The sequence below is a fragment of the Anomalospiza imberbis genome, chromosome 16 (genome assembly GCF_031753505.1).
Source record: "Anomalospiza imberbis isolate Cuckoo-Finch-1a 21T00152 chromosome 16, ASM3175350v1, whole genome shotgun sequence".
NCBI lineage: Eukaryota > Metazoa > Chordata > Aves > Passeriformes > Viduidae > Anomalospiza > Anomalospiza imberbis.
This window is the reverse complement of record NC_089696.1, coordinates 15,476,149-15,493,299: the sequence shown is the minus strand read 5'-3', so window position 1 is coordinate 15,493,299 and position 17,151 is coordinate 15,476,149. Positions and strand designations below refer to the sequence as shown.

Sequence of the window (17,151 nt, the reverse complement as noted above, 5' to 3'; positions counted from 1 at the left end):
CCGGCTGTCCCCCTCCCTGCTCACAGTCCCTGCTCGCAGGACTGGGAGCAGCTGGCTCTGAGGGAGACGCCGCGGCCTCGGCGGGATCTGTGCTCGGGCGCGGCACGGCGATAAAGCTCTGCCTCGAGTCCAGGCGGAGCCGCCTGGGATCCGTTCCTGCCCGTGGTTCCGGTGCCGGTGCCGCTGCGTCCCGGCCCAGGCCACCCGGGCTGAGGGCCCCTGTCGGCCGTGGAAGCGTCCCTGCCTGTGAAAAATGCACATTTTATGATTGGCTTTTCGCAAATATTAAATCGGATACTATATGTGTTATGTTATATTGATTGGAAGTGCTGTGTTAACATTTTAATAGTATGGTAAATGTAGTTTTGTAGTTAAAATAGAGCCTATGTATGTGGGTTTTTTTTTACTAACTCAAGCAAGAGATGAGATAATGAAGAAACTCTTCACACAGAGATGACAATGATGGGGGCCCATAAAGAATTACTGCCTCCTTATCGGAAAAGACAAACATTCTTCCACCTTCTCTCCGTCTGTATGGAACCACCAGGATTAAGGGGAAGAAGTTGACAAAAACCAGAAAAGTTCTTAATTTGCAAGGAATTTATGCATCATGTATGAGATGTATGAATATGCAACAGGCTACTGCTTTTAAAGATTATTCCTTTGTTCACAAGGCATGCTCATCGGGCTTAAGTGCCCGAGAGCATCCAGACGTCCGTAATTCTTTGCTTTTTATTGTCTTGTAATTGTCCTAACTCTAAATTTTCATTACTCTAATTGTATTACTATTTTTATAACCATTTTATTATTATTAAACTTTTAAAATGTTAAAAACCGAGTGACTGGCGTTTATAACACTGCCCGCGGCAGGAGTTGGACTGGGTGCTTTTGAAGGTCCTCTCCAATCCAAACTGCTCTGTGATTCCGAGATGTATTGTCTCCATCTCTTTTCCAGTCAGGATCGCCATCCTGGGCTGACAGAGAGATTCTCAGCCTGTGCTGGGGGTACCTGGCGCCGGTGTTCACAGCTCTGGGTGTGTGATACCCCTCTGGGAAACTGCCCTAATTCGGGAAACTGCCCTAATTCCTGCCATTCACATTAGAGTTGTTCAGGAGGGAGAAGCGTAAACTGAGCCAGCAGCAACTGACCTTTATCACGCCACAACTGTCGTGTCCAACCTGCCAGGAACGAAATGAATATCGCAGCGGGTGAAGCGAGTGGCTAAATTTGTGTCTTCAGACCCATACCCATCTTAAGTATTAATCCGGGGAGGCACTCCCTGACAGCCTCTCTCTGCTGCTGCCCCGGGCTGAAGACGTCCCATGGTCGGTACAGCTCTGCTGGAGCCGCTTGTGTGCGAGGGTCGGCGAGCAGGGCTGGGTTATGCTCCTGGTGGTGCCAGGAACGGGGTCAGAATCCCGAATTCCACTCGGGCTGCAAAAGGAGCTTGGTGGAAAGCACAGCCGGGCGCTGGGACTGATCTGAGCTAGGAAGGAGCTGCAGTGGGTGCAGGACTAACCCTTCGCTGCTTGTGGTTGAGGTTTATGTGTTTATCTCTTCTCATCTGGCTTTCAAGGCGCCTTTAGAACCTCTGCATGCTCCTGTCACCCATTCCTTCGGGCATCCTTTCCCCTGTTCTCCCGATCCTTGGCTGTGCTTGTTTTGTGCCATTTGCCGTGATGACATGAAGCCCAGGAATTCCAAGCAGGCATTTTTGGTGCCACAGGATACAAAATAAATTGTTATAATTAAGACCATGGAAGAACACACCTAGTAAAGAATGTACTTCTCCTTCAAAGTCCTTCAGAAGAAGCTGAAGGAGGGAGATCATGTGAAGTTTTTTATTTAAGTGGCATCATTTGTCCAGAAATTTAGTAAATTCACACTGACAGAGAGTAGATTTAGAATGGGTGTTAGGAAGAAATTCTTCCCTGGCAGGGTGGGCAGGCCCTGGCACAGGTGCCCAGAGAAGCTGTGGCTGCCCCTGGATCCCTGGCAGTGCCCAAGGCCAGGCTGGACAGGGCTTGGAGCAGCCTGGGATGGTGGAAGGTGTCCCTGCCATGGCAGGGCTGGCACTGGGTGGGCTTTGAGGTCCCTTCCACCCCAAACCATTCCAGTACTGTATGCCTTTTCCCCATTCCCATGTACATGACAAAAGTTTGAACAAAATCCTGCCCTGTTAGGACTCAGGGAAGAGCCCGGAATCTCTGTGGCATTCCCATCTGGAAGGTGGGGGGGGGTGGGGGATTTTTGTTGTGTTTTTGTCGTGTTTCCCTTCTCCCTGTTTTCTGGGGGGCTGAGAGTGAAGCCTCCCTTTGTGGTTCCCCTCCGCAGTCCCACCGCAAGTTCTCGGCTCCCAGGCACGGCCACCTGGGCTTCCTGCCCCACAAGCGGAGCCGCCGGCACCGAGGGAAGGTGAAGGCCTGGCCCAAGGATGACCCCAGCAAACCAGTCCACCTGACAGCTTTCCTGGGCTACAAGGCTGGCATGACCCACACTGTGCGCGAGGTGCACCGGCCTGGGCTCAGTAAGGCTTGGCTTGCAGGGGCCACGTCCACGAGGGAAAGGGGGGAAGAGGCTCCTTGGGAAAGGCTGCTTATGGAAAGGGGTGGTGGAGCCCACGGTTCTAGGTTAAATCCTGGCTGTCCAGATCTTGGATGGTCAAAGGCCAGCTCAGCATGGGCTGAGTGTGGAACTCTGCACGCGGCGATGGTGAGTGGTGGTTTGGGAGGTGGGAAGGCTGGGGCTGGCTGAGCTCAGACGTGACCTTGCCCCCAGCACTCTCTGTGGCAGCGGGAATCCCGCAGGGGATGATCCCAGAGGATGCCGGGCACCACTTCCCCGTGCTGCCTTGCAGAGATCTCCAAGCGGGAGGAGGTGGAGGCCGTGACCATCATCGAGACCCCCCCGATGGTGGTGGTGGGGGTCGTGGGCTACATCGAGACACCCAAGGGCTTGAGGAATTTCAAGACTGTTTTTGCCGAGCACATCAGCGACGAGTGCCGGCGGCGCTTCTACAAGAACTGGTATGTGCTCCCAAAAAGGCTCATCCAACGCCGGAGCTGCCCAGGGAGGTGGTGGAGGTGTCCAAGGCACCCCTGGATGTGGCACTCAGTGCCCTGGGCTGGGGGACAAGGTGGGGAGCAGTCACAGGTTGGACTCGATGCTCTGGGAGGGCTTTTCCAGCCTCAGTGGCCCTGGGATTCCCAGAGCGGGGGTTTCCTGGGGCGCTGCCTGTGAGGGATCTCTGGCAGGAATTCCAAAGGCTCTCCGGGATGCCCAAACTGCTCAGCTCCTGTGGAGTGAAACTGCTGCCTATTTAGTCATGCACAGGGACACTGCAGACAGCCCGATGCTGGGGAGCAGCGTTTGCATATGTAAATTTATTCTAATAGCCGAACCAAGTTAGCTCTCTCCACAATATCGTATGGCATGTTCCTTTTCCCTCGTGTAGCTCGGGCTCCTCGGCTCCCCAGTTCACTGGAATCCTTGAGCTGGACTGAAACCAGATTTGCCAGGGGGAAAATTGATGCAGAATGTGGCCCCTGGCCCCATAAATATCAACACCCCTCAGCAGAGAGGGAAGTGGGAACACGAATTTCCTGGCTGTAGGAATTGTGTCTCCTGTAACAGCGCCATGGAGACCCACCCACCACACGCCTCTGATCCCTGTTTTCTCCTGTCAGCCCTTTTCACGGCTCATCCCTCTTCCCACCCGAAGCCCTTGGCAGTCAGGTGAGGCTCGGGTACCCCCAGGTAGCAGGGAAGTGCCTTTGTGATTTCCTGGCTGCAGGAATTGTGTCTCCTGTAACAGCGCCATGGAGACCCACCCACCCCAAGCCTCCGATCCCTGCTTTCTCCTGCCTCTGATTTTGCGCCTGTTTTGACGGCGCTGAGTCAGTCAGTGGGAGACAACTGCATTCCTCATGCAGAAAGGTTTGAATTACCCTTGAGCAAGCCCTTTTCACGGCTCATTATCCACCTCCCTCTTCCCACCTCAAGGTCCTGACAGTCAGGTGAGGCTCAGGTATCCACAGGTTCCTTGTGCCTCCGAGGAGGTGGCTGTCAAGGTGACCTGTCCCCTCTCTGCGCTGTCTCAAGCCCTGTATCAGCTCTGATGGGTGTTCAACCGCTTCTGTCCGTAGGCACAAGAGCAAGAAGAAGGCGTTCACCAAGTACTGCAAAAAATGGCAGGATGAGGCTGGGAAAAGGCAGCTGGAGAAGGATTTTGCAGCCATGAAGAAGTACTGCAAGGTCATCCGTGTCATTATGCACACACAGGTCAGAGCCTCCCCCCGGCATGGGCAGGGGGCTCGGGGGCTTCCTCAGCTCTGAAGGGCCTGGAAATGGGATCAGGGGGTGTTTTGGTGGGGTCACAGAGGCTGAGAGAGCAGAGGCTCTCTCAGATGGTGATGGGAGGTGCTGGCTGACCTTTCCAGCTGCCTCCTGGACCTCCCAGTCCCCTCCCAGAGCTCCTGCTCCATGGATGCTGTGGTTTGGGAACACGGGGGAGCCCCCACATCCCGATGGGAGCCCACACACCCCGTGGAGGAGAGCAGGAGGAGGGCAGAGCCTGGGCAGGTCCTGAGTCTGTGTCAGCAAGGCACCTCAGGCCTCATGATCACCTCAAATTAGCAACTGGTGTCAAATGTTTTGGGCAAAAATAACCCCACGGGCAGGCAGAGTTTTGCCAGATGCCGATTGCTGGATACACATGGGGCCCATTTTAATGCTGATCCCTGGATTTAAGGGCTGCTTTGGGGTCTGGGGGAGAGCTAAGTTGGCTGAAGGCCAGACAGGGTCCCTGGGCTCAAGGGCAAGGAGTTGGCTCCATGAAGTCCCAGACACGAAGAGCTGCTGACCCAGGGCTGCTCTGAAAGGGGGTGACTGTGGCAGAGAGGTGAAGCAGTGGCTCTGCTCACCCCTGTGCCCCTCACAAACTGTGAGTGACCCAGCCCTGCTGCACCCTCCTGTCTGTGGGGTGAGAGGCCACATGTCGCCCTAAAGCACTGTGTGCTGCAGATGAGGCTGCTCCCTCTGAGGCAGAAGAAGGCCCACATCATGGAGATCCAGCTGAATGGGGGGACAGTGGCTGAGAAGGTCGACTGGGTCCGGGAGAGGCTGGAGAAGCAGATCTCTGTGCACAGTGTCTTCAGCCAGAACGAGATGATCGATGTCATTGGTGTCACCAAGGGGCACGGCATGAAAGGTACAGGGGTTTGGGGCTGTCCTTCCCACATGGCTCTGCCCATCAGGTGGTTTTGGGGTAGGACAGTGTTCACCACGCTGAGAACCCCTAACTTTTTGTAGAGGGCAAAAAAAGCCTCGGGATCTTAAGCATGACATCCAGTTCTACTGTGGTAGGGCTCGGTTTCCTTAATCTCAGGGATTCCAGGAAGGGAGAAATTCAACAGGGGCACCTCTGATGTAGACACAGAGGAGCTGACAAAGTAACCTCTGGTGGAAAGATTTTCCCTGAGATTAAGGCCAGTGAAGGCCTCCTCCCAGAAGCTCAGAGGCGCTGTCAGTACACAAAGCAACCAGCTCTAATGGGAGGTGTTCCTGCCCATGGCAGGGCTTGGAACTGGATGGCCTTTATGGTCCTTTCCAATCCAAACCCTCTGTGATGGTGTGAATGTCTCACAAACCCCACATGTGCAGGGGTGTGGGCGTCCCTCGGTGTGTGCATGGAGCACCTCCCAGTCTGATCAGAGCCCTGGGAAGTGAGAACAGCTCCTGATCTCCTCCCAACACAGCCTCTGCTGAGAACTGCAGGAGAGCCATGGGACTGTCCCTCAGGAGAGCCATGGGACTGTCCTAAAGGAGAACGATGGGACTGTCCCTCAGGAGAGCCATGGGACTGTCCTATAGGAGAACAATGGGACTGTCCCTCAGGAGAGCCATGGGACTGTCCTAAAGGAGAACGATGGGACTGTCCCTCAGGAGAGCCATGGGACTGTCCCTCAGGAGAGCCATGGGACTGTCCTAAAGGAGAACGATGGGACTGTCCCTCAGGAGAGCCATGGGACTGTCCCTCAGGAGAGCCATGGGACTGTCCTAAAGGAGAACGATGGGACTGTCCCTCAGGAGAGCCATGGGACTGTCCTTCCCCAGCCCCTCCCTGCTGACCCTGCCCGCTGTTCCCACACTCCCAGGGGTGACCAGCCGCTGGCACACCAAGAAGCTGCCCAGGAAGACACACAAGGGCTTGCGGAAGGTGGCCTGCATCGGGGCCTGGCACCCGGCCCGCGTGGGCTACTCCATCGCCCGGGCTGGCCAGAAGGGCTACCACCACCGCACCGAGATCAACAAGAAGGTATGGCCCAGGGGAGCTCCCTCAGGCCTCCCATCCTGTCACCATCCTCCTTCCCACGGTGCCCTCAGCTCCCCGCATCCCCCTGGATTTTTCCCTGTTCATCTCCTTGTCTTTCCTGGTGCTTTTCCGCTGCTCGAGGGCACACCGTGGTGAAAACCACGTGATGCTGTGGGGGATTCTGCCACCCTGTGAAGCTCCTCAGCAAGGGCCAGGAGAGTCTCCATCTCCACTGCCTGTGTGTTCCCAGATTTACCGCATTGGCCATGGGATCCACGTGGAGGATGGCAAAGTGGTGAGGAACAACGCCTCGACGCACTACGATATCACCGAGAAGACCATCACGCCTCTGGTGAGGGCTGAGGGGTGACAGGGCTGTGACCCTCCTGACTCTGCCAGCCAGCTCTCCTGCCCACCAACCCCTCTGCTCTCCCCACAGGGTGGTTTCCCTCACTACGGGGAGGTCAACAACGACTTCCTCATGCTGAAGGGCTGCGTGGTGGGCACCAGGAAGCGCGTGCTCACCCTCCGCAAGGTGAGAGCAGCAGGCTGGGATGGGCTGCAGCTCCCCAGGAACTCATTCCCCACATGGAGAACCCTCCAAGTGCTGGGCAGGGACACTGGGCGGGTCCTTGGTGCAGTGTCGGCAGGTGGATGGAGCTGGAGAGCTTCAGAGCTCTGAGGGCTGTGGTTCATTTCAGAAATGGAACCTTGGGTTGTCACACAAAGGTGATTGGGCATTGGAATGGCTGCCCAGGGACGTGGTGGTGGAGTCACTGGTGCTTAAGGACAGAGTGGATGTGGCACTCAGTGCCATGGTCTGGGTGACAAGGGCAGGTCATAGGTCGGACTTGGTGATCTCGGAGGTCATTTCCAGCCTGGTTGATTCTGTGATTCTGCGAAATACTGAGCAAAGAGCAGCTCTGCAAGCTCTCCACCACCTGAGCACCAGGGGGTTGCTCTGAGAACACAGATTTTCGAGGAGATATTTCTTTAGAGGCTATTCCAACCCTGCTTGCCTAAGGCCAGCTGTCCTGACTTTCTGTGGCGATTCTCCTGATGTTGTGGCTGTTCTTTCCCAGTCCCTCCTGGTGCACACGAGCCGCCGGGCCCATGAAGCCATCGAGCTCAAATTCATTGACACCACTTCCAAATTCGGCCACGGCCGCTTCCAGACAGCTCAGGAAAAGAGAGCTTTCATGGTGAGTTCCTCAGGCTGCCTCCAGCTCACTGGGGGGCCACAGCAACTGACTTACTCCAACCTAAAACATCTTCCAGGTGTCCATGGGCAGGGAGGTGGAACTGGATGAGTTTTATGTCCCTTCCGACCCAAACCAACCCAGGATTCTATGATTCCATGATTCTGGGATCTGTTTCTCGATACAACAACAGCCAAGTGAATGTTTGAGGCTCTCTTGCCTCAAGGCAGCCATGAGTTCAGTTCACACAGCAGAAATGGTGCTGAGGAAGAACAGGATGGTTGTGTGAGTGATCCAAGACAACTCAACCAGCAAACAAAAGACCATATGGGCAACCAGTTCCCATTCACCACGGGAAGTTTTAAACAAGCAGCTAACTTGGCAGTCACTGTCTTGGCCATATGATGCCTTTCACTTGGAATTGTGCACTGCTTTGATTTGTTTGGAATGATTTATAGCTTTAATGTTCTCAGAGGAAAGAAAGTTTGGGTCAAATTCAGATGCAAATTTGTGGTGCTTTTGTCAGAAGCTTTCAAGAAGGCCAAGCAGTGTATTTTTCTTAAATCCAAGGCAAAAAATAATATAATTAAATAATCCAAACACAGCAGTTTCCTGAACAGTTTCGCAGCCTTCACCAGGCTGGTGCGAGTCTGAGTCTGAAGCGGAGGAAGCACTGAGTAAACCAGGAGAGGGAGAAGGGAAAGAAACAACTGCCTGGGTCCCACGCAGACGTAAACTGGGCCTGGATCTGGCCTGTCAGCCAGAAATGCCATGTGAAGCTGCCTAAGCCTCCTTAGTGCTGGCAGGGGGATTGGTTAGGCACTGTCTTTGCAGAGCTCTTTAGATGTTAAGCTGATTTCCTCCAGCTCAGTGTCAGCAGCCTGTTGTGTCACTGCCAGCCCTGAGCTGCTGTGACGAGGAGCTCGGTGACAGGAGGAGGTTTGACCTGGGTGCAGCTCTTTCCTTTGCCATTTCCCCCCTTGGATTCTGTGGTAAAACATCACATTTGTCTGGAAGCTGAGGGACATGAGTAATTCCTGCCACCTGCTCCCATAGGATTGATTTGCTGTGGGAAAACCCCATTTTTCAGCTGCTTGCCCGAGCTGCCTTTCTGGTTGCCACAGCCCAGACACAGCCATGCAGGCCAGGTCTGTGTGTCCCTAAATCCAAACTCTCCTCTCTGCTCTCTTCCAGGGCCCCCAGAAGAAACATTTGGTGAAGGAGAAGCCAGGTGTGCAGGAAGAGCCCTAAGGACAGAGATCCAAGGCTGCCTGGCTGGGCACTTGCAATAAAGGGGCTCCAAGCCACGCCTGCTCCTCTCTCCTTCTGGAAGGGTCTCTTGCCTGTTCTCAGGCTCCTCAGCAGGCGGGGATGGGAAAAGTGGCATTTGGGACTGGCCCAGATGGACAGGGACTGACTGGGACAGCCAAGTGCTTGCTCTGCCCTCTGGATCCTCCCTTTCCTTTGCCCAGTGAATTTTTCCCACTCACCCAAATCACCACAAAGTCTCCCCTCCCTCTCATCCAGCAGAGAGCAGAGCACATTCCAGCACTTCTGCACCAGTGCCCACTGGGAATACTGGGGCTCCCCATGACCTGCCTCTGGCCAGGCTCCCTGCCTGTCCCCCCAGTGCCTCTCCCACACACCTCCAGCACTGCTTTTGCCCAGCTGAAGGTGCAACCCGGGGGCTCCTCCCTGCTCAAAGCCCCCCGATCCTGGCTGGAACCCTCGGCAGAGGTGGGAATTTGTGCACAACAAGAGGGCTGCTGGGCAGGGCTGGGCAGCGATGGATTTATTCACCTGGGATCCTTTCCCACCCGTGCTTTCCTCGCAGCCCAGCTGCCTGTGGGGAGGGGGGATGCCCCAGAGCTGGAATTTTGGATCAGCGATGATCCCAACTCCTTCGGTGCCATGATCCAGGTGTCCTGCACCCTCTTTGGAACCAGACAGTGGGAAGCCCAGCCCTCCACTGTCCAGAGCTGCCTGCTTGACCAGGAGTCCTGGAGCGCGCCCATGGAATTCCTGGGTCTCCAGCAGCCTGGCTGTGCCCTGAACGTGTGCTTGCAGGATTTGAGGAGGCTCATCTGCAGAAGCAGAGGATGAGGATGAATCCAGGCACAGCCCTGGATGCAGTCAGTGTCCCCGTGTCCCAGCGAGGTCCCTGAGCTCTGGGCAGTGTCCCTGCCCCTGGGGTTGTGCTTCAGAGCCTCCTGTCCCCCGCGGCTGGCAGGTCCCGGGGCAGTCCCGTGGTGGGTGGCCAAGGATCCAGGCCAGAGCGCATGATGGGAATGATGAGGTCGTCCATGTTTGGCATCACCAAAATTTTCTACAAAGAGGAATCCAGAATAACAAATTGGTGGCTTTGAACACCACGGGGACACTGCCTGGAGGTGGCCTGGCAGGAGCCATGCCCAGGTCAGGGACTGGGGCTGTGAACTGCGGGTTCTGGGCTCCCACCCCCACAGCAGCAGCCCCAGGAGGGTCCCAGCTCTGGATATCAGGGTGGGGACAAGCAGGGACACTTTTTCTTTGCCCTGGCCACCTCAATGGCTGCAGGGGTGGTCACAGCAGAGGGGATGGACCAGCATTTTGAAACTATCCAAATGGGTGGCTTTTGGGGGGGGCCTAAATATCTGTGGGGACATTTCTGCTCTTTGAGCAGGGGTGAGAGGCTGAACACAAACCCTTGGGAAGACAAATCTCCCAAACATCCCCAAACCAGAACGGACAGGTGGATTCAGCCCTTCTGGGGGGTGTCTGCCTGGGACTGCCTGACACCCCAAACCCTCCCTGCTTGGGGCAGGGCTGCAAATGATGGGAGGAAATCACTTTTCCTCAGCCCTGGAGCTTGTTATTTGGGTTCTGTGTCTTCACTGCTCCAAGCTGGCCAGACCAGACCAGGTGTTGGCTTTTTGCAGAAACAACTGGCCCAAACGGAGGTTGACTCTCCCTGATGGCAGCAACGCCCAAGCCTCAGCAGGGTTTGCTGAGCCCCTGAACAGCAGCCCAGGCACCTGAAACTCGTGCTTCAGCTTCTTCTCAATCCACTCGGTGACATGCAGGAATGTCACCTCCCTCTCGCCCAGCTTGGGGTGCACCTTCAGCTCCAGCTGCGGGGGCACTCGGAAGCTGTACCTGTGAGGGGAAAGGAAACGGGCAGAAAGCATCACCTGCCAAAGATGTGGCACAGCCCAGGCAGCCCCACTGCTGGGTTTTAGGGAGGAGGTGACAGCTCAGGGTCCCCAGATCTGAGATGGCCTGGGTGCAGACTCAGAGGAATGAGCCTGAGGTCTGTGAGCCCCTTTGGGGAACAGCCCTGGGCTGTTGGAGGCCAAGATGAGCCCAAAGCCCTGGAGCTGGCTCCTTGCAGGGAGCAAGGGGCGCTGGCAGCAGGGTGTGCCTGTGGGGGAAGGAGAGCTGGTACCAGACACGGTCGGTCGGTGGCGGGGGGATGTTCACGGCCAGGGTTCCTGCCAGCTCCTGCACCTCCACCGTCAGCAGCAGCGGCGTGTTGGACACCTCCTCCATCTTCTTCTTGATGAACTCGTTCTCCGTGGCCTTCTGGAAGTACTTGGACTTGGCGATCTTATCCACGAAGCGCAGGATCTTCCTGCTCGTGCTGTTCCCGCTGACGTGCCTAAAGCGAGAGGGGCCCCAGCTCAGCCCTGCTGGGTTTTGGGGTCCTCCAGCCCTCTGCCACAGCACCCTGCAGGGACAGAGTCCCCTTTGGAAGCTGCCACGATGTGCTGTGTGTGTCCTGCCGGGGACACCGTCCCCGTGCCCCTGTGCTGACGTGGCACCCTGCATCCCCAGCCCCTCCTGGTGCCCCCCATGGCACAGACCCCCAGCGCCCCCTTACCCCTCGGTGCCAGGCGGGGGGAGCCGCTCCCCCGGGGCTCCCATGGGCTCTGCAGTGGTGACATCTTCCTCATCGGAGGAGCCGGCGCTGGACGACTCGGCATCGCTGTCTGCCAGCAGGATCAGCCGTGGCCTGGCCCTGCGAGCCCCAGGAGATCACTGCGATCCCCAGGGCTGCTCTGGGGACAGCGGCCTCGCCTCACTGGGGCAGGAGGAGCGGGATGAGCCCATCCGTGGACATACCCCTCTTTGCCTGCCTCTGCAGGGCCGCTCTCCTCTGCAGAGCTCTCCTTCCCCAGCTTGCTGAGGTTCATCTTCGTCTCCAGTGTCATCTGTAAGGAGCCGCTGTAGGTGACCTCCATGTCCACCCAGAGCCCTGCCAGGGAGAGGGACAGGGTGAGATCAGGTCAGCACCACAGGGGTCAGAGCTGCTTGTGCACTGCCAAGCCCTCCCAGCTCTGGGGACCGGGCTGGCAGCTCTGAAAAGCCATCCTGGAGCCAGCACTGGGGTCCCTGTGCCTCTGTGGGGCTCTTACCTCGCTCATTGGTGGTGGGGTTGGAGGCACTGAGCACTGAGGGGATGGATGTGCCCATGTCCAGCTCTGTCAGCGTCAGCTCGTTCATGAAATACGGGAGCTGATGGAGGGAAACCCCCATGGGGGATAGTCACCACTCACCGTGGGGCCTGGGGAACAGGGCTCCCCCGACTGATCTGGTGCTCCTGCCTCCCACCTTGATCTTGCTCAGCTTCTTCTGGATCTTGTTGGACACCTGCTCTGCCCAGTATTGCTCCCGGAGGAAGTCCCAGAAGATGCGTCCCACCAGGGCGTTCATCCAGGCCATGCTCGCCCTGTCCTCGTGGGGGGGGACAGCAGCCACCAGCCCCTGCAGCGAGGTGGCCCCATGAGCCGTGGGACCTGCTGTGCTGGGCTCCCCTGCCCCAGGACTTGGCTGCTCTAACAAAGCACAGACTGGAAGGGGCTCCGTGCGGGGTCCATCAGCCTCCAGTCCCGCTCCCAGTGCTGGGTTTGTCCCACTCACCTTTGTGGGCGTGGGGCTGCCCAGAGCCCCATGAGAGGGGCTCCGCTCGGGGCTGGCTGCCCCCTGTGCTGGCACAAATCGGGCCATGTAGGTGGTGTAGTCCAGGTAGATCTCCTCGGTGCTTCCCGACACATCCCTGGAGGGATCCGTGGCTGGGATGTCCTCGGCACTGCCCCCGCTGCTGCTGCCGCTGCTCTGCGGAACCCATCCCGTGCCTGGGGATGTGGAATCACAGAATCATTTAGCTTGGAAAACCCCTCTAATGTCATCAATCCAACCACTGCCCAGGCCAGCACTAACCCGTGTCCCCAAGTGCCACATCCACACGGCTTTAACTCCCTCCAGGGATGGGCACTGCACCCCTGCCCTGGGCCTCACGGCCCTTTCAGTGAAAGAATTGTTCCTAATATCCAATCTGTTCGGTCAGGATGCCATCAGGGGTGACATGATGCCTGTCCATGACGCCAGTGACATGCCACCCACCCTGGGCTGACGAGCTGAACCCTCTTGGCTACACTTTGGGCTCCTCCGTGTCCCTCCATGCCCATTGCTGCCTACCAAGGCATTGTTCCTGGGTCAGTCCTGGCCCAGAGCAGAGGCCGTGCTGGCTGTCCCTCACCTGCCCTGGTGTCACCGTGGCTGCTGGCTGTCCCACGGGAGGCTTGCACGAGGTGCTGGTACCACTCCTCCTTCTCCCGCCCCGTCCGCCCAAACAGGTACAGGCACCTGTCCCTGCCGTCCCCCGGGATGTCCTGCCCGGCCACCGGCACCTTCCTGGTCCCCTCCTCCCCCTGCAGCTCCGTGTCGTGCTCCTCGCTGCCCTCTCCCTCCGCCGGCTCGGGGAGGAGCACGCAGATGGGATATTTCTTGTTCCAGGTCCGCTTTCGGGCCAGGCTGGGGGGGCACAGGAAGACCTGCAGCACCGAGAGCGGGGTGAGGGGTGAGGCCGGGCCAGGCGTGGGGGGTCCCCGTGGGAGGCTCCTGGGGACCTCCGGGCTCACCCTGGCGTCGGTCAGGTCGTAGCAGCGGTGGCTGACGAAGACGGCGTCCAGGATCTCCTCCTCGAAGGTGGCTCGGCGCGGGATGTTGCTCTTGGGATAGGACAGCTTGAGGGTGGCCCCGTCCAGCACGGCGAGCACCGAGTGCGTGAGCGACGGGTGGAAAAGCTCGGGGTCGTACACGTGCAGCTGGTTCATCCAGCCCTGGAGAAGGGGGAACAGCGACCCGGCTGCTTCCACTCACCGCGGGCACCTCCAGCCCCTCACCCGGAGCGCCCCTCTCCTACCTGGAGGTGCGGCGTTTCCCGCGGCTCCCCCGGGAGCAGCCTGGGGCGCAGGCGGCCCCACGGCCCCCGAGCGGCCGGCGGAGCCCGGGGTACGAGGAGGAGGATGGCGAGGAAGCCCAGCAGCAGCCCGCAGAGCAGCCCCACGCAGAGCCCGGCGGCGTAGGGCGGCAGCGGCAGCACCAGGTAGCCGTAGGCGAGGAGGGCGATGGAGGCGAGCGCTCTGCCCGGCACGGAGCCCCCGGACCGCGCCGGCGGCGGCTCCTCGGGCGGTGGGAGCGGGGGGTCCGTGTCTCTCTGCGCCACCTCCACCACCTGGATCACGTCCCCGTAGGAGCAGATCTCGTAGCGGCAGTTCAGGGTGGGCTCCCAGGGCGTCCAGTCCCGCACCCGGCGGGCCCCGGCCCCGCGGCTGCCCCCGGGGCTGCCCCCCGGCTCCTTGGCCCGGCCCGTGGGGCTGCTCTCCTCGGTCATCAGGCGGCTCAGGCGGCTCAGGGGCTCCTGCACGGCCTCCGACAGCCGCCTCCTCGTGTCCTCCAGCCTGGCGTCGCGCAGCCGGAGCAGCGCGGCTCGGCTCTCCGACGGGGACACGCTGGGCGACGACGGAGCCGTGCGCGACTTGGCCGGGCTCAGCCGGGGCTGGCGGCCCCGCGGGAGGTCGGCCAGGAGCATCCCCCCGGGCTGGGGCGAGGGGGGACGCTTCGTGTCCCCGTCCGCCGTGGGAAGAAGCCCGCAGCCATCCCGGCCGCCTCCGTCCTCCCGGGTGCCGCCGGCGTGGGGCATTGGTCCCTCGATGTCCCCACGCCGAGGTGAGCCCGGGCACGGTGCCAGGGCGTCTGCTGCCACCGCAGCCTGGTCTGCCATGGCTCGCATCGCCGACGGCGCTGCCGAGGGGCAGGGAAGCAGCTGTCAGAGCTGGAAGGGCTCCGTGCCGCCGCAGGGCACGGAACATCCCTGCCCTGCTCCTGCCGCCCCCATCGGCATCGCCCGGGGGCATCTCCGGGACCCTCACTCCGGGCTGGGCGCTTGCTAGCCTGTTTTGGGATGGCTTGTGGGGTGAGCTCGATGGCTGCATGTGCGAACCCGCTTGTCCAAGGAGGATAAACCTCAGCCAGGCAATTTGCCACAGGGCTGCGAGAGCCCGGAGCTGCCAGCCAGGGCTGCAGCCAAACGGGGATTTTCTGCACCAGGATATTCCACTAGTCCCAGTGCCAGCCCAGGGCTGCCAGCAGGGATGCCAGGCCAGCGGGCAGGACTCCCTGACTCCTCTGAAAGTTCGTGGTTTGGCCCCTGCTTCGAACACTGCATGAATCCAAAACGGAGCCAGCCCAAGCTGCGGCCCCAGTGACAAATCAGCAATCTCTGCTTTACTGTTGTTGGTGGAGAGGACAAAAGTTTTTCTAAGACCAAGTTTCCATTGTCCTGAGGGGGTCCATGGCCTCAAGGAAGTGCTGTCCTGTCCCCACCAGCCACCACCACCCCTCGTTGCTGCACTCCTGCCCCAGCCGCTGACCTGCTCGGGGCCGTGTCCCCTCCGTGATTTTGGGAGGGAGAAGGGATCTGCAGGACGGGCTCTGCAGGGCCACCGCGGTGCTGAGTCAGCTCCCAGCGGGTCCCTGGAGCGCTCAGCCCCTCCCTGCCCTCTTCCCCTTCACAGCAGCCCTGCAGCAGCAGCAGGAATGCATCCCAGGGACCCTGGGCTGCCTCACGCTCGCACCACGCTGGATCTTCAAAGCTCCTCAGTGCCAGGAATTAATCACAGCCTGTGCCGCAGCTGCCTCCAGCCCCCTTTATATAATCTCGGCTCTTGCTTTGCTTCTCCTTGACAGGAGCCACTTGTTAACCCCAGATCACCCACAGGTGATGTCCCGGTGGTCCCAGCCCCCGGCAGAGAGCCTGGCTGGTGCTGGCCAGCCCGTGGCACTGCTGGCACCACCGGCAAAGCACCCAAACAGCAAAACGAGGAGTGAGCAGGGGAAATGAGCAGTGGAGCCGGGCCTGAGAGGGGACCTGCTGCAGGGGAAGGTGCCCCTGTCCATGGCAGGGCTGCTCTTTAAGGTCCCTCCCAACCCAAAGCATTCCATGGTTCTGTGGTTCCGAAGGATCTCTCCCCTGACACCGCAGGGCCCTGCCCACCTCCCACCCAGCACTGCAGCCTGGACCCACTGCCCCTCACCATGCAGGGCTCTCAGGGGCCCCATCACAGCCACTCCCAGTATCCCCAGTCTGCCCAGTATCCCCAGTGCTGCCCACCACCCCTGGCTGCTCCTACCAGAACACCCCTGGGCTGGTCCTCGGAGGGTCCTGGCCGGTCCCTGCTCCGTGTCCCTGCCAGCTCAGGGGGACAGTGTCTCCCCAGCACTGGCCTGGGTGCTCCTTGTGCTCCACTCCACTGTGCCCAGCTCTCTGTTCCCAGCGCTCCCGTACTCGTGGGTTTTTAAAGCTAAAATAAAAAAAAAAAAAAGAAAGAGGAAAAAAAAAAAAAAAAAAAAAAAAAAAAAAAAAGTCTGTTTCCTGAGAGACCATTAGCACGGTGGAAGACAGAGATAATAATAGCCCGGGTTTGTATAGGAGCTCTCTCTGGCAGGGATGGTGAGTACAGTGGGGGCTACGCTGCTGCAGCCACCTCTGGGGAGGGTGGGGGCAGCAGGACAGACCCTGCTGGGTGTCCTGGCTGGACCAGCAGCACCCTGAGACGGAGGTGCAGCCCCAGGGGAGGCTTTGCTGCTGCCTTCGGCTTCAGAGAGCCAGCACTGAGTGTGGAGGTGCCCCAGCCCTGAGCCCCTCCCAGCCTGCAGCTCATCCCCAGGCTGTGGCCCTGCAGGATCAGGGGGAGCTTTTTGCTCTTTGCAGGATAAATCAGACATGAAGGTCCTTGAAAGTGTTGTCATGAGGGCAGCTGGGTGGGCTCGGTGGGGTCACGGGGTGATGGTGGCTGTGGAGGTGCCAGCAAACAGCTCTTGGGGTGATCCCACCTCTTCCAGGACATCCCTGAGAAGGACTGGGGCTGAGCGGGATCACTGCTGAGGAGCAGTGCTTGGGACACCCAGCCCAGGACGGTCACATCTGCCCAGGGCAGGGACACAAGACCCCTAATGACAGTGTTCCCCCTCGCTGTGTGTGGACACACCAAAGCCACGACAACCCGTGAGCCTCTCCCTGGATTGCAGCTCCAAAATTCCACTCCTTGCTCCCAGCTTTGGTTCAAGTTCAGGGCTTGACATGATCTGACAGAGACAAGCTGTGACCCAGCTTGGGCTGGTGTCCTGGAGTGTCTTCCCCTAAAACATTCCTTCACATGGCCAAGGCAGCAGAGGTGGCATGGCACAGCCTGGCACAGTGGGAGCTCCCGGGCTGGCACCGCCTGCCCGGTGTTTGCTTTGGTTGTAGGATCAGGGAGTTAATTGAAACATCAACTTCATTAACTTCCCTCAGTCCTCTGTGGTTAATTAGGGTG

The 17,151-nt window shown here is 58.9% G+C and overlaps 2 protein-coding genes across 3 annotated transcripts; one reads left to right on the top strand and one right to left on the bottom strand.

Moving 5' to 3' along the window:
- Positions 1–1,062: 1,062 nt before the first annotated feature.
- RPL3L (ribosomal protein L3 like) lies at positions 1,063–8,832 on the top strand. Its single transcript, XM_068207274.1, has 10 exons — positions 1,063–1,326; positions 2,336–2,528; positions 2,859–3,027; positions 4,147–4,282; positions 5,024–5,210; positions 6,157–6,317; positions 6,565–6,666; positions 6,754–6,849; positions 7,397–7,516; positions 8,708–8,832. The coding sequence occupies exons 1-10, from the start codon at positions 1,324–1,326 to the stop codon at positions 8,762–8,764; spliced, it is 1,224 nt and encodes a 407-aa protein (XP_068063375.1). The 5' UTR covers positions 1,063–1,323; the 3' UTR covers positions 8,765–8,832.
- Positions 8,833–9,290: 458 nt separating this feature from the next.
- Positions 9,291–16,111, bottom strand: LOC137483858 (testis-expressed protein 2-like). 2 transcript variants are annotated; one of them, XM_068207273.1, is made up of 12 exons: positions 15,967–16,098; positions 13,698–14,578; positions 13,414–13,614; positions 13,032–13,326; positions 12,413–12,627; positions 12,104–12,256; positions 11,908–12,007; positions 11,615–11,747; positions 11,373–11,510; positions 10,938–11,150; positions 10,528–10,648; positions 9,291–9,839 (listed from the first exon to the last, which is right to left on the bottom strand). In XM_068207273.1, the coding sequence occupies exons 2-12, from the start codon at positions 14,565–14,567 to the stop codon at positions 9,714–9,716; spliced, it is 2,565 nt and encodes an 854-aa protein (XP_068063374.1). In that variant the 5' UTR covers positions 14,568–14,578; positions 15,967–16,098; the 3' UTR covers positions 9,291–9,713. The 2 variants fall into 2 exon arrangements, with proteins under 2 accessions (XP_068063374.1, XP_068063373.1); XM_068207272.1 differs by having other exon boundaries at positions 12,104–12,627; positions 15,967–16,111.
- Between the last annotated feature and the right edge of the window lie 1,040 nt (positions 16,112–17,151).